This window comes from Toxorhynchites rutilus, chromosome 2, assembly GCF_029784135.1.
Source record: "Toxorhynchites rutilus septentrionalis strain SRP chromosome 2, ASM2978413v1, whole genome shotgun sequence".
Classification (NCBI taxonomy): Eukaryota; Metazoa; Arthropoda; class Insecta; order Diptera; family Culicidae; genus Toxorhynchites; species Toxorhynchites rutilus.
The window spans coordinates 96055005-96068477 of NC_073745.1; the positions used below are offsets into that span (position 1 = coordinate 96055005).

The 13473-nt window shown below is 40.6% G+C and overlaps 1 protein-coding gene across 8 annotated transcripts in view; it reads left to right on the plus strand.

The window, feature by feature from the left end:
- Positions 1-12161, plus strand: part of LOC129767748 (A-kinase anchor protein 9) — a 94679-nt gene extending 82518 nt beyond the window's left edge. For all 8 annotated transcript variants that reach the window (XM_055768917.1, XM_055768919.1, XM_055768920.1 and 5 more), the window contains one exon: positions 8250-12161. In XM_055768917.1, coding sequence (XP_055624892.1) covers positions 8250-11534 — 3285 coding nt within the window. In that variant the 3' untranslated portion in view covers positions 11535-12161. The remainder of the gene's footprint in view (positions 1-8249) is intronic.
- Positions 12162-13473: the final 1312 nt, after the last annotated feature.

The following is a 13473-nucleotide window of genomic DNA, read 5'->3' on the forward strand; positions in this document are numbered from 1 at the left end:
CATTTCTCGTTTGAGAAATTGTTGAGTAAACATTGTTTGCCAGTGCACGTAGAGCAGGAATTCCTAAAGATTCATTGCACCTCTAATAAATTGCCGAAAGACATGGTCTTACGTTGATCGCACTTGATTGAAAAAATCCAAAACGAAATGTATTTGGTCGCAGCATTATATGAGTAGAAAGCAAATAATCGCTCGAAAATGACTTGATTTTCGCGATGTGAAACATTTTCCGTTTTTCATGTTATGCATCCAATATTGGATACGAAAATTTCCACTGATGGGGAAAAAAAAATATTCAGAAGCTTTCCTGTTAATTGCGATTGATTGAAAAATAACAAAACCAAATGTATTTGGTTGCAGTGTTATATGGATAGAAAACATTAAAATAAACTCTTTCGCATGAATGTATTTTTCAATTCCCAGGAGAACTGGCAGATTATTTTTCAGCAACGATGATAGCAACGAGAATTCCGCGCGTGTATGTGTGTGTGTGTGTGTGGCGGCTGCTCCGATGTTTCAAGCGGAACCGTGGCATCACTCTCCTCCTGATGGATTCCCTTTTGGCCTTAGGTGCACAAAAAGGCTCTTGGTGACACCGTTCATCAGCGTTTTCATGATAAACGAAATTAGCTTCACAACAACAGCGACAACATGCTCCAATCGCTGTTCAATCATAACTGAGTGGGTTTACGAGCGGCGCTCGCTTATATACCGATTGGTGATTTCAATAGCCTGTTTTGAAAGCAATTTTAAGACTATTGAAACAAGTTTTTGGATCAAAAAGTAACAAGTATATGACGCGTAGACATTTTATCTTTCAAATGAAGTGTTTATCATACCATTTCGTTCAGTTGTTTAAGAGCTATTAACGCTTAAAATCTCGGTCTCCAGCGTAACGCTTTCGTTCTCGAAACTTTGGTTTTACACCCCGGTATAGAAATGAAAGACGTAGTCCTACGTCAAAAATATAAAGGAAACAATTGCGCGAGTTATCCAGAACCAACTGAAGCAATAATTAGCTTCCAAGGACATATTAATGGCCAACCTGCAGATGCAAGATGACCTCTTAGTAAAACAAGTTGCCCAATTCAAATCAGTTTTGAAACGACGCTCTCAAAGACGTTCTACTACCCCAAAAGCCCCACTCACCCAGCCAAACTCAGCAGCCAAGACTGCATCTTCACCGAGCCAAAAAATTACAGCCCCGCAGAAACACAACTCTCGTTTATCAAGGGATGACCAAAATTTAATTTCCCCCCTCAGCCGGCTGGAAAGATAACTTAATCAGCGGTCACGAACAAGAAACGTGGCACAGATTTAAAGGATGTAAATTTTAAGGTCTAAGAATTTTTCGTGAATGAAAATTTCTTGATTTCTTTGGATGAGGATATTCATAGTCAATCAAAAATAAGGATGGCGGTTGAACTTGTGGACCAACTGGCTGCAAGGGCCCTGTAGGGACCGAATCGGATCTGTGGTATCGGCTTAGGTTGTTTGCGACATTGCAATACTATACACGAATTTATATCTGTGAATAAAATCAGTTCATTTTCTCTTGCCAAACTGATTTCAATGCTGAGAAAAATAAATTACCTTTCAGATAACTCGTCTTGCTCAAACCTCTGTAGGGGAAGGAGGCAGGGCCAACATCAACGGACTACGATGCTCGAAATCGGAGCAAAAGTAGAACATATATATATATATATAGTCGATCGAAATATATATATATATATATATATATATATATATATATATATATATATATATATATATATATATATATATATAGGTTTGAGCAAGACGAGTTATCTGAAAGGTAATTTATTTTTCTCAGCATTGGTCATCCCTTGATAAACGAGAGTTGTGTTTCTGCGGGGCTGTAATTTTTTGGCTCGGTGAAGATGCAGTCTTGGCTGCTGAGTTTGGCTGGGTGAGTGGGGCTTTTGGGGTAGTTGAACGTCTTTGAGAGCGTCGTTTCAAAACTGATTTGAATTGGGCAACTTGTTTTACTAAGAGGTCATCTTGCATCTGCAGGTTGGCCATTAATATGTCCTTGGAAGCTAATTATTGCTTCAGTTGGTTCTGGATAACTCGCGCAATTGTTTCCTTTATATTTTTGACGTAGGACTACGTCTTTCATTTCTATACCGGGGTGTAAAACCAAAGTTTCGAGAACGAAAGCGTTACGCTGGAGACCGAGATTTTGAGCGTTAATAGCTCTTAAACAACTGAACGAAATGGTATGATAAACACTTCATTCGAAAGATAAAATGTCTACGCGTCATATACTTGTTACTTTTTGATCCAAAAACTTGTTTCAATAGTCTTAAAATTGCTTTCAAAACAGGCTATTGAAATCACCAATCGGTATATAAGCGAGCGCCGCTCGTAAACCCACTCAGTTATGATTGAACAGCGATTGGAGCATGTTGTCGCTGTTGTTGTGAAGCTAATTTCGTTTATCATGAAAACGCTGATGAACGGTGTCACCAAGAGCCTTTTTGTGCACCTAAGGCCAAAAGGGAATCCATCAGGAGGAGAGTGATGCCAAGGTTCCGCTTGAAACATCGGAGCAGCCGCCACACACACACACACACATACACGCGCGGAATTCTCGTTGCTATCATCGTTGCTGAAAAATAATCTGCCAGTTCCCCTGGGAATTGAAAAATACATTCATGCGAAAGAGTTTATTTTAATGTTTTCTATCCATATAACACTGCAACCAAATACATTTGGTTTTGTTATTTTTCAATCAATCGCAATTAACAGGAAAGCTTCTGAATATTTTTTTTCCCCATCAGTGGAAATTTTCGTATCCAATATTGGATGCATAACATGAAAAACGGAAAATGTTTCACATCGCGAAAATCAAGTCATTTTCGAGCGATTATTTGCTTTCTACTCATATAATGCTGCGACCAAATACATTTCGTTTTGGATTTTTTCAATCAAGTGCGATCAACGTAAGACCATGTCTTTCGGCAATTTATTAGAGGTGCAATGAATCTTTAGGAATTCCTGCTCTACGTGCACTGGCAAACAATGTTTACTCAACAATTTCTCAAACGAGAAATGGGTGTTGTGAGAAAGGATTAGCGAACGCGAAAACGACAAACGGGAGAAATATACGTTTGGAGGTTGAAGGAAATTGGCAGAAAACTTCTTCATTCTATCATTCAAATAATGTGATTCATACCACATCGTTTTGCCAGAAAGAGATTATTAATGTTCAAAGGAGGAATCGAGTCCTCCGAGGAAATTACCCAGCGCAAATTAGAGTCGACTATCGATTGCGGCATTCGTACACAAATAATTTTATAATGCAGTTTCACCAAAGTGATTTCTTCGGATATATTCACTACATCATGTCATGTATTTCATATTCTTCACTAAGAAATCCATATCCATGGCACCTATCGGTAACGAATTATTATCGAAACCACGATTTTCGCTAAATGCTCCTTTCAGTTCGGCCTGTAAAAAACTTCTCTGTACTCTAATCCATCAAATTTGGAGCCCTGAAAAGGGCCGTTGATTATATGCTAAGCTAATATAGCACGCTCTCCTCGGATACGATGGGCCAGCTGGATGTCCTTGGGCATGATGTGACGCGTTTTGCATGGATAGCACACAAATTGGTATCTTCGAATAAGCCTCCTGCAGCGTCATAGCCGCGGAACTTTGGAAGCGCAAGTCGGTTTTGAAGTCCTGAGCAATTCCACGATCGAAATGCTGCAAAGGTAGCTGCGGATCAGCAATTCGATCGACTTCTGATAGCGATGAATTTCACGCAAAGTTCCCGGTCGATAGCGATGTGGCTTCTCCACCTATCCTGCTACTGGTGCGCTTATCCGAGCTGACTTCGTGTGCCTTACCACCAAATGACTAACGAGCTGTCTGCGAAAGACTAACGAGCTCGAGTCCTCACGGTGCGAGAGTAGAGTAAGAAATGAACGAAAGCAAAGGAAGCGTCATTTTATAAACCATAAAAGTATAGAATCTAAATCCCACCCTTATTATATTCGTGAGTATACAGTAAGCTTATATAATAAAGAGGGTGGAGTTTACATTCGATTCTTTTATGTTTTATAAAATGACACTTCCCTTGCTTTCGTTCATTTCTTACTCTACTCTCGCACCGTGAGGACTCGTTTCATCGGGACTAAGCAGACAGCTCGTTAGTCCTTCGGTGGTAAGGCACCACGATCGATTCAATCACGCACGAAAAGCATACTGAAATGATATTCTTGAAATCGGAGCAAAAGTAGAACATATATATATATATATATATATATATATATATATATATATATATATATATATATATATATATATATATATATATATATATATATATATATATATATATATATATATATATAATTGACTCTGCGACGAACATGAATATGAGAACGAATGAACAACGTACACCACTTTCAACACGTTTACACAACATCATGCCAAACGAGACCCTGAAACATAAGACATCAACAATAAACTAGAAGCTCGGTTAGGAGGCGGGGAACGTGTAGTCCACTCTCCATATTCAGTAATGGAAGCGATGATGGCAATAATCCGGGACTTTAACGCCCATATACAGCAATACTCGATTCCAAATCTTACGATTATTTTCGGAAACAAACCAGCGTACCATCATCTAGCAGGTCATGAGAACCTACATCCTATCAATCGACAAGCACGAGGCCTTCCATGTCGACTCTAATCAGGGAAGTTCCGCAGTTTTGGACAAGAGAGGATTACCCTTTCAGCAGATCCAAATATAAACCAACATCCAAGTCATTGCAATACAACGATACAAGATACTACATGGTTAAGTGAATTGCTGGAATAATTGTAAAAACCTGTAATGCTCTTGGGTGATCTGAACGCACATCATACAGTCTGGGGCAGTAGAATTTGCCCAATAGTCTCAGAAGCTAGATAAAGAGGCGAAAAAAAATTAGAATTAGCGATACAACATGATATGCTAGTGCTCAACGACGGTTCCCACACTCGAACAAATCCAGCCACCCGGGCTACACAGGCTCTTGACGTCTACATCTGTGCAACACCGTTAGCACCCAAGTTCAACTCGGAAACATTATCGGATCGTTCTGATAGAGTTCGGAACGGTCGAACGGAATAATCGACCTAGATGGAGCTATGAAAAAGCTAACTGTAATTTGAAATCTCACTAAAATGACTCTGTTTCCGGGAGACTCATTGACGGTCGAAGAATTCAGCATTCTGAAAACTGCCGGAAAGGCCGTACCGAAGACTGTTGTATGGTGGACTCTAGATGTAAAATTAGCAATAATGTAAAGAAGTAATTGTCTTCGCGCCTTTCGCCGGTTGAGCCCAGTCGACCTACGAAAAATCACAGCACTAAAGCAATTCCAAGAAGCTCGATCAGCATGTCATAAAATCATTCGAGAAGCGAAGAGAAAAATATGGAAAGATTTCGTTGAAGGTATCAATCCAAATGACCGAACCAGCCAAGTGTGGAGCAACATAAACGAACTGCTTGGTACAAGGAGAAATAGTACAATTACACAAATCCTTCCAACGGGCATGACAAAACGGTGGCCAGATGGAAGCTAACGCACTGGCAGACCATTTTCAAAGTTAGTCGTCTGATGTCAACTACCCAGACAAAATTCCAAAAAAAGCAAAAAGCAGATGTCGCAGACTTCTCGAACTTCTCTTAACACGGGCTCTTGAGGAAGAGAGGATGCTCTTCAACCGGGACTGATATCATTAGCTATGTTCTCTTACAACGAATACGTTAGAGCTCTCCGACAGAGAATGGGGCAATGACTCGTTTCCGAAGCAGTGGAAGGTAGGTACAATAATATCCACATCCAAGCTTAAAGCGGACCGAAGAAAAATTAATAGTTATCGGCCTATAACTATAGTGAGCTGATTTGTCGAGCTTTTCGAAAGATAGGTAAATCGTCATTTTATCGTCGAGCTCGAATCTACGAGAAAGCTTGATTCACGCCGACACGTATTCCATGCGGACAATGGGCAATGGTCGATGCCAACTTAGCAATTCTGGGATCTCTCATTACAAAAAGGATGAACACGACCTTATTCTAGGTAGCCATGTAACCTATCTTCAATAAAATACACATTGAATCTGGTATTCTTTTGTATGCCGACCATGTCATCCTTATAGCCAGTGACGAAAAATACCGTGGAATATAGAAACATCTAAGAAAGGGTGTTGAAGCTGCCATCGATTGGGCACCGAACATCGGATTTATCATTGCTCCGACCAGTCTAAGCTCTTACATGCCTGCTTCCAACAGCACCGAAAACGAGGACGAGCTATTAGGATGAACAACGCGCCAATACCACGAGTAAGAAAAATAAAAATTCTCGGAATCCTTGTTGATACAAAGCTCGACTTAAAATAACACATAAACTCTATCAAGAATAGTTGCAGTAGAAGAATACAAATCCGCGAATCCTAGGTCGCCAATTAAAAAGACGTAGTCGATCTACTCTGTTGAAAGTGGGTTCAGCGTTGATTATTTCCAAGCTGTTTTCCGGATTAGGACTCACTAGTCTTAACTTAGATGATATTAAACGAGATGTTGGAGCAACACACAACGAAGTAGGGCGCCAAATTACGTTCCAACTAGCACTAATTCAACGGCTGTCGCAACGGGCAGCACGCATCCTAGAAAAAAATCCGGAAGCGACCGACTATCCGGTGGTAAAACTATCAGTAGAACTCCTTCGAGTTACAGGATTTCTATGTTCTATTCCGAAAATCGACACTGAGAAACGCAAACCAAAAGCTGGCACAATCTAGAACATCGTTTTACCACAGTGTCAAGAGTTTATCGTGATTCGTTGCAACTCTTTCACTCATGTTTTCACTGACGGCTCTAAAGACGGCAACTTCACTCCAGCACCAGTGGTTATAGGTAGTGAAAAATATAGCTACTGTTTACTAGGTATCTGCAGCGTTTTTTTTTGTCTGCGGAAGCATTCGCCTTGAACGTTGATTTGTCAAAAATGAGCGAAGAACAAAACATATTGGTATTAACAGATTCTGCTAGTTGCCTTAACGATCGAAACACCTATGGATCCACTCTGGTATTCCAGGACACAAACAAGCAGATTACTTAGCCAAACAAGGAATAACAGGAACTCACCACAGCTAAACCACAATTCTCCACCGATTTGTAAATGTTGTCGAATATCAGTGCAAAACATTCTAGTCGATCAACGGAATCAACAGAACATTAACTGATGTCCTGGCGTACAACCCACAGAAAGAAGAACTGGTTATCGAATTCCTCAAAGGCAGCAACATGTATAACGAAATTTAATCTAAAACATTGTTAGCCACGTTTTGTCATTATTTGTTTTTTTTTTCAAAGGACAGGAATGCCATAGTAAAAATTAAAAAAATATAGTTTAATAGGACAAATTTTACCATAAAACAAAACCGAAACAAGCCGGAACTTTAGCCATTGCTGTGGAAAATATACTTGTTGGCATTTTTGTGTTTTTTTTTATAGCTCTATTTATTAGTTCCTCCTCCGTTCTCGTCACGAAATTGTTTGAGAAGATCCTTCGGAACAACGGACGTCCATGGCGATCGCGACGTTCCGCCGGTAAAAAATAATTCTTCAACACTTCCAGCCTTTGTTTCTGGGTCACGGCTTGCTAATAGGTCCATCTGGCTTAACACCGATCAAGTGATCTCATCACCAGATGTTAAGGTGAAAAATTGGTAATTTTTTGGAAGCGTTAGTGGTAGAGTGTCTTTTATAAATTATAAATAAGCAGTAAATGAAAAGTAGAACTTTCCATAACAAATATTGAGCTTCACATGCAATGTCTGTTTTTAGACGAAAATTTCAAAATCTATGTATTTTTTAAATTTTAGAAATGTCAAATCAAAAAGACTTTTTTACATTTCATTTTTAAAAATTATAGCAGGTATTTTTTTTTAGTTTAGAGTTTTGAGTATTATCTTTCAGTATTAGGTTTGCCATATTCAGTTCCTTAGTTCTTATTATTATCGTATCATATCGATAGAATATTTTGAACAAAAAATCATTGTTTAAATTTCCTATTAGATTTAGATATCAAATAGAAAAAAAGGTAATTTAGTTTGGCTACATTGATGGGCTTGCGATAATCCAAAATAGTAGTACCGCTATTGGAAGAGAAATGTTCCCATATTCTGTTCAATGCTCTTACGATTTGTATTTTATGCTTTCCAGGAAACTTCTAGCACCATGTTTCACTCAAAGGAAGCACCACAGACGTCAGCGGGCATTCACCACCCTTCCGCCAACGCATCCGGATCGCCACATCTGCCAAAACCGTCACTTTTCCCACCAAGTTTCGAGGCTCCGTTCTTCCAAAACTTTTCCGCTGCCTTCGCCCGGCCAACTTCATCCGCTGGTGCGAGTAGTGGAGGAGGCACGCCGGAGTTTTTGCCCAGGCAAATAAATTTCTCCGTGGTGGATGATTCCAGATCGACGGAGTCACGTAGCTACGTCAGGGAACCGGCCTTCATTGAAGAGATACAGGATGAGGTAGAGGAGGTAGTGCCAGTGAAACGCGGCGGCGAAAGTGGTGTAGCGCGTCTATCGGACATATCGGAAAATGCAATCGAAGAAGACAGAGGTAAGCTTGAGAATGAGCTTGAATCGTTGAAGCTAGCTTTAGATAGGGTCACCAACGAGAAGAATGAATCGCTGAAACGTCTGCAGGCAGATATTCAGAACAAAATAGATCTAATATCCGATATACAGGTAGAGCTAGCTGCTAGAAATAAGCTCTACGAAGATTTGTTGCAAGAGAAAAAGGATATTAGGGAAGAGTTGGAAAATGTGAAAGTTAGCTTGCGAGAACTTGAATGTGAGGCAGAAAAGTTTAAGAAGAAGGAGGTGGAATTGCAAGAGGCGGTTGGACAGATTGCTCAGAAGGAAGAAGAGATAGCTGAAGTGAAGCTTCTTTACGCAAAACTTTGTGATCAGGTGCAACAACAGACCAAAGAGAACGAATTGCTGAAGTCAGAACAACAGAAGAACGTGCTTCTGTTGGACACATTGAAGCAGCAAGTCGAATCGTTAAATAAAACCATTGGTCACAAAGATGAGCTTTTGACTAAATTGGAAAAAGATATTTTAAATTATAGCAAAAATGAAGAAAAGTATCTCGAGCAGTTGAAATCGCTGGACGCCAAAGAAACTGAACTGAAAATTATGCAAGGTAACTACAAAGATCGCTTGCATGAAATTCAGATCTTGAACGAGGATAATCGCTTTTTGAACGAGGACATAAATCGGTTGAAGAATGAGATAGCAAGAAGTTCGTCTTCGAATCCAACGTCGAATCCTTCATACGTTCAGTTTCTGAAGCAAAATTGCGAAAAGTTCGAGGAAGAGCTTCGGGAGACAAAAGTTATGCTTACTGAAAAGATGCTATCGCTCGAACGGGTCAAGATTGATCTGGCCAGCTGTCAGAATGAAGCTGAGCTGTTGAAGAATCAGTTGAAGGAAAAAGAAATGGTTATCGCGCAAATTGGTGATGATGGAAACAGTTTACACGAGGCGTTATCGAACATTCAAAACAAAATGCAGGAAAACAATAATAACCTGAACAAAAAACTTCGAGAGGAGCAGCTTCGGAACGAAGCCCTTCAGGCGGAGGTCGACTCGTTGAAGACTCAGATTCAAAGAAGTGACAATTCGTCCAGTCCGAAGCCTTTTTCGGTTGAAGAAATCGCCGAGCAGTTAGAGAAAGAGCTAAACTATTCTGCCCAACTGGATTCGAGTATAATGAAGGCGATTGAGAGTGATGACCTGAATTCGGAAGACGAAAACGAGAACCCAGAAACAAAAGCAGTAGGTGAGGATCAAAATGACGGAAAAAAGTTGGAAGAATTGACGCAACTGCTGCACATGGAATTGCAGAAAAGTGCCAAACTGCTCGAAGAAGAAAAACAAAATTCCAACGCGATTCAGTTGCAAGACGCCGACATAATTGAGGCGATGCGTTTGAGTCTGGAAGCTGCGATTGAAAATGAGAGTAAGTTGCAAAATCTTCTGGCGGAAGAGAAGCGGAAGAATGAGCGGCTGTCGACTCTGATGGCTGGTGTCCAACGGACAAAATCTTTCGATAACTACTTGCTGATGAATCGCGTCAATTCTCCTCAAGAATCTCCCACCAGAAGACTCAATCGAAGTAATGAATTTGAGTCTGAAATGGTAGCACGGTTTGAAAGCGAGATTAAATTTTTGACCGCCCAAAACGATAGGGAACGTGAGCGAACCACCGATTTGCAGCGTGTTTTGGAAAGGGAAAGGAATCGCTTTGAAAAAGAGATTGCTGATAGGAACGAACATGGGGAACAGGTGAAGAAAGAACTGATGAGAATTACGAAGGAGAAAGACCGTCTCGAAGTTGAGTTTGATCACGAGCAAGAAAAGTTAATACTGGCTCACAAAGAAATAGAGAGTTTGGAAAAAAGAATCAGCGCTTTGCAGGAGGCGGAGTCGATGCGTTCAATTCGCAGAGAGCGATTGTCCGGTTATAACTCGCTCGAATCTCAAGAACTTCAGTCGCGCCTTGAACTCGTAGAAAGAGAGCGTAAACAGTTGCAGGACACCGTCCAAAATCTCAAGGCCGAATTAGAGCGCCGTAAACATCGTGAAGCAAAACTGACCGAAGCTCTGAGCCGGGAAAACTCATTGTTTGAAAGTGGACAGGGGTCTGTACCAGAAGAATTTTTGACGAAATTAAAAGATTTAAACAGAATGTTGGAGGCGAATGCACGAGAGAACCATCACCAAGCTGAGACTCTTCGAAACATGATGGAAGAACGCAAAGCACTGCAACTAAGAATTCAAGAACTGGAACGACATAGTATTCATGGAACCGTGCACCGTTACAATCGTGATGATCTCGAAGAACGCGCCAATCACTTGTTTGGCAAATATCTCCGATCGGAAAGTCACCGGAAGGCTCTGGTTCATCAAAAGCGTTACCTGCAAATTGTACTGTCTTCGTACGAGGAAAACGAGTCGAAAGCACTTCAGTTGCTCAGCGCCCAGACCTCATCACCGCATCTACAGGGGCTACCGCTCGCATGCATAAAACAAGAGCGCGCAGACGATCTCCGCAAGAAGCGCAGATCATTCCGAGCCGTTGTAAACGCTGTTATCGCTATCGAACGGATGAAGTTCATCGTTCGAAAGTGGCAGGGTGGACAGCGAGCATGTGCGAAGGCAATCTTTTCCCAGCAATTCACTCCCAGGCGGACACAATCCGCGAGTACCAACGTGTGGACTCGATCACCAAACTCGCACTTTGTGGAATACAATGCGTCTCCATCTTCTCGAGATCGGACCGCATTTCACCATCACCACCACCAACAACAACAACATCAACAACAGCCCGTTCAAAGTTATTCCGGTCATTTCATGGGATTGCCGGAGGCCCAGGAACTGCGGGACAAATTCGATCAGCAGTATAGTCGTTTAGTTGGTAATCGGTAGGATAAACCTTCTCTCATTTTATGGTTATGACAACACAGCTTAGTTTATTTTCTTTTTAAGAGACAAAAGTATTAATTTGTATAATATATGGTTTACTTTTTCTAGTCATATTTTCATGACTCTCTCTTACGGTTTAGTTGGTGAAACTGAAGCTAAGGTAGTTTGACAAAGTAGAAAAATAAATCAAGCTGTCGTTATCTGTTACGATAGTGAGAATACAATTCATAACAACAATGATGTTTCAATAGTGCCTTATAAATTCACGCAAATTTCCACAAACCTTACCTAGAATGAACAAATTCTAACAAACACATACATCGCATAATAGCTACTATATTACAAGGGTTAGGAATCAGGATATTAACCAGAGCTCGCATGGAATCGACAATGTGTATTATCTTAATTATAACCTAAATTTAACGCAGACTCTGCATCAATCAACGTTTTGTTTTGTCTTAAATTTCATGATAGAATTTTCTGAGATTCGATTTATTTTCACGATCAGATGACATGCAATTTGCCTCTAAATTGCGTGGAGATTGATCCCAGATGTACAGTGATTATATTAACTGAGCTAGTTCGATAAATATTTTAGAAATTCAACACAACTATGAATATAAATTATTAAGGAGAAAAAATCATGCAAATTATTATTTCCGAAAACTTCCCAAAAAATGTAATTTAGTTGAGTAAAAAGTTGGACATAAGTACGAAAGTGGAAAAAGTATGCGCTAGTATTTTACAGAGTGACCAGCAATTTCACACTCTCCGTCCAAGATGTTGCAAACAAGCTAAAATTGTCGCCTACAACAAGCCGGACTGTCGATTTCTAAGAAGGAAGTGGCTTCAAACCGCGATGATAAACAAAGCAAGACGGTGGTGAAGTGAAGATTTCTCGCGATGAAACTACGAAATCCACGAAGCTTGGTAATTGGCATTTCCTGTGCCATGCGATACCAACTCAGCAGCTACCGCAACTAGTTCAGGAACTTCGATTAAGCTTTTTGTGAAAGGTAAGTTTTTTCAAAACCAACATAACTCTGGATGCAAAGCGAATTCGAATAATGGAAACGTTAAAAACTAAAGAAATTTCCCAAACAACATACAGATGAAGTTTTGACTATCCCAAACTAAACAAGGGAGTGGATTAATCTCCATCACGCTGAGGCATCGTCCAGCGTGCTATCTAGGATGTTGGATCCTAAGATCCAACAAACTCCGACTCCGTATAAAATTAATTATGCGCTAATCTTTGATCAAATCGGTAGTCCTCTGTGGGCACGAAGCATGAACGATGATCGAAGAGGACTTACTTAGGCACTTGGTGTTTTCGAACGCCTAGTGCTAAGCACAATATACGGTGGTGTACAGGAAAACCACGATGAACCAGAATAAACCACGAACTGGCGCAGTTGGATACCGGGTATCATGAAAGTCGCCAAGGCTGGTCGAGTGCGACAGGAGAAACGTGTTGCAAAATTGCCGGACAGCAGCTCTGCAAACATGATGTTTGCATCGAATCCGGTGGAGACAAGAAGAAGAGGAGCCCAACCAGTAAGATGACAGGACTTAATCGGTGTGGCCCGGAATTGGAAAACTATGGAATTGGAAGCAGCTATGGACTAGAACAAATGTTGTGAATAAGATCCTATATCTTCATGCGAGACCGGAATAAATTGCCACAGTGAGCAACTGCAACAGAAACAACCACTTGGAAAAGTTGTAGTAGGCTAGAAATAGTGTGACGCGGGAAAAACATCATGTGCCTCACATTTCTGTTATGACCCGTCGTCGGAAGAGGTGGTGTCTCGAACGCAAACCTGGGAAATTTATTCAGTTACCAGGGGATACTTGTCCACATGAGGCAACGTAAATACCGTCATGATAATATATTTCAGGTACACACAGAAAGGTAATGGTAGTAATGGAATAAAAAGAA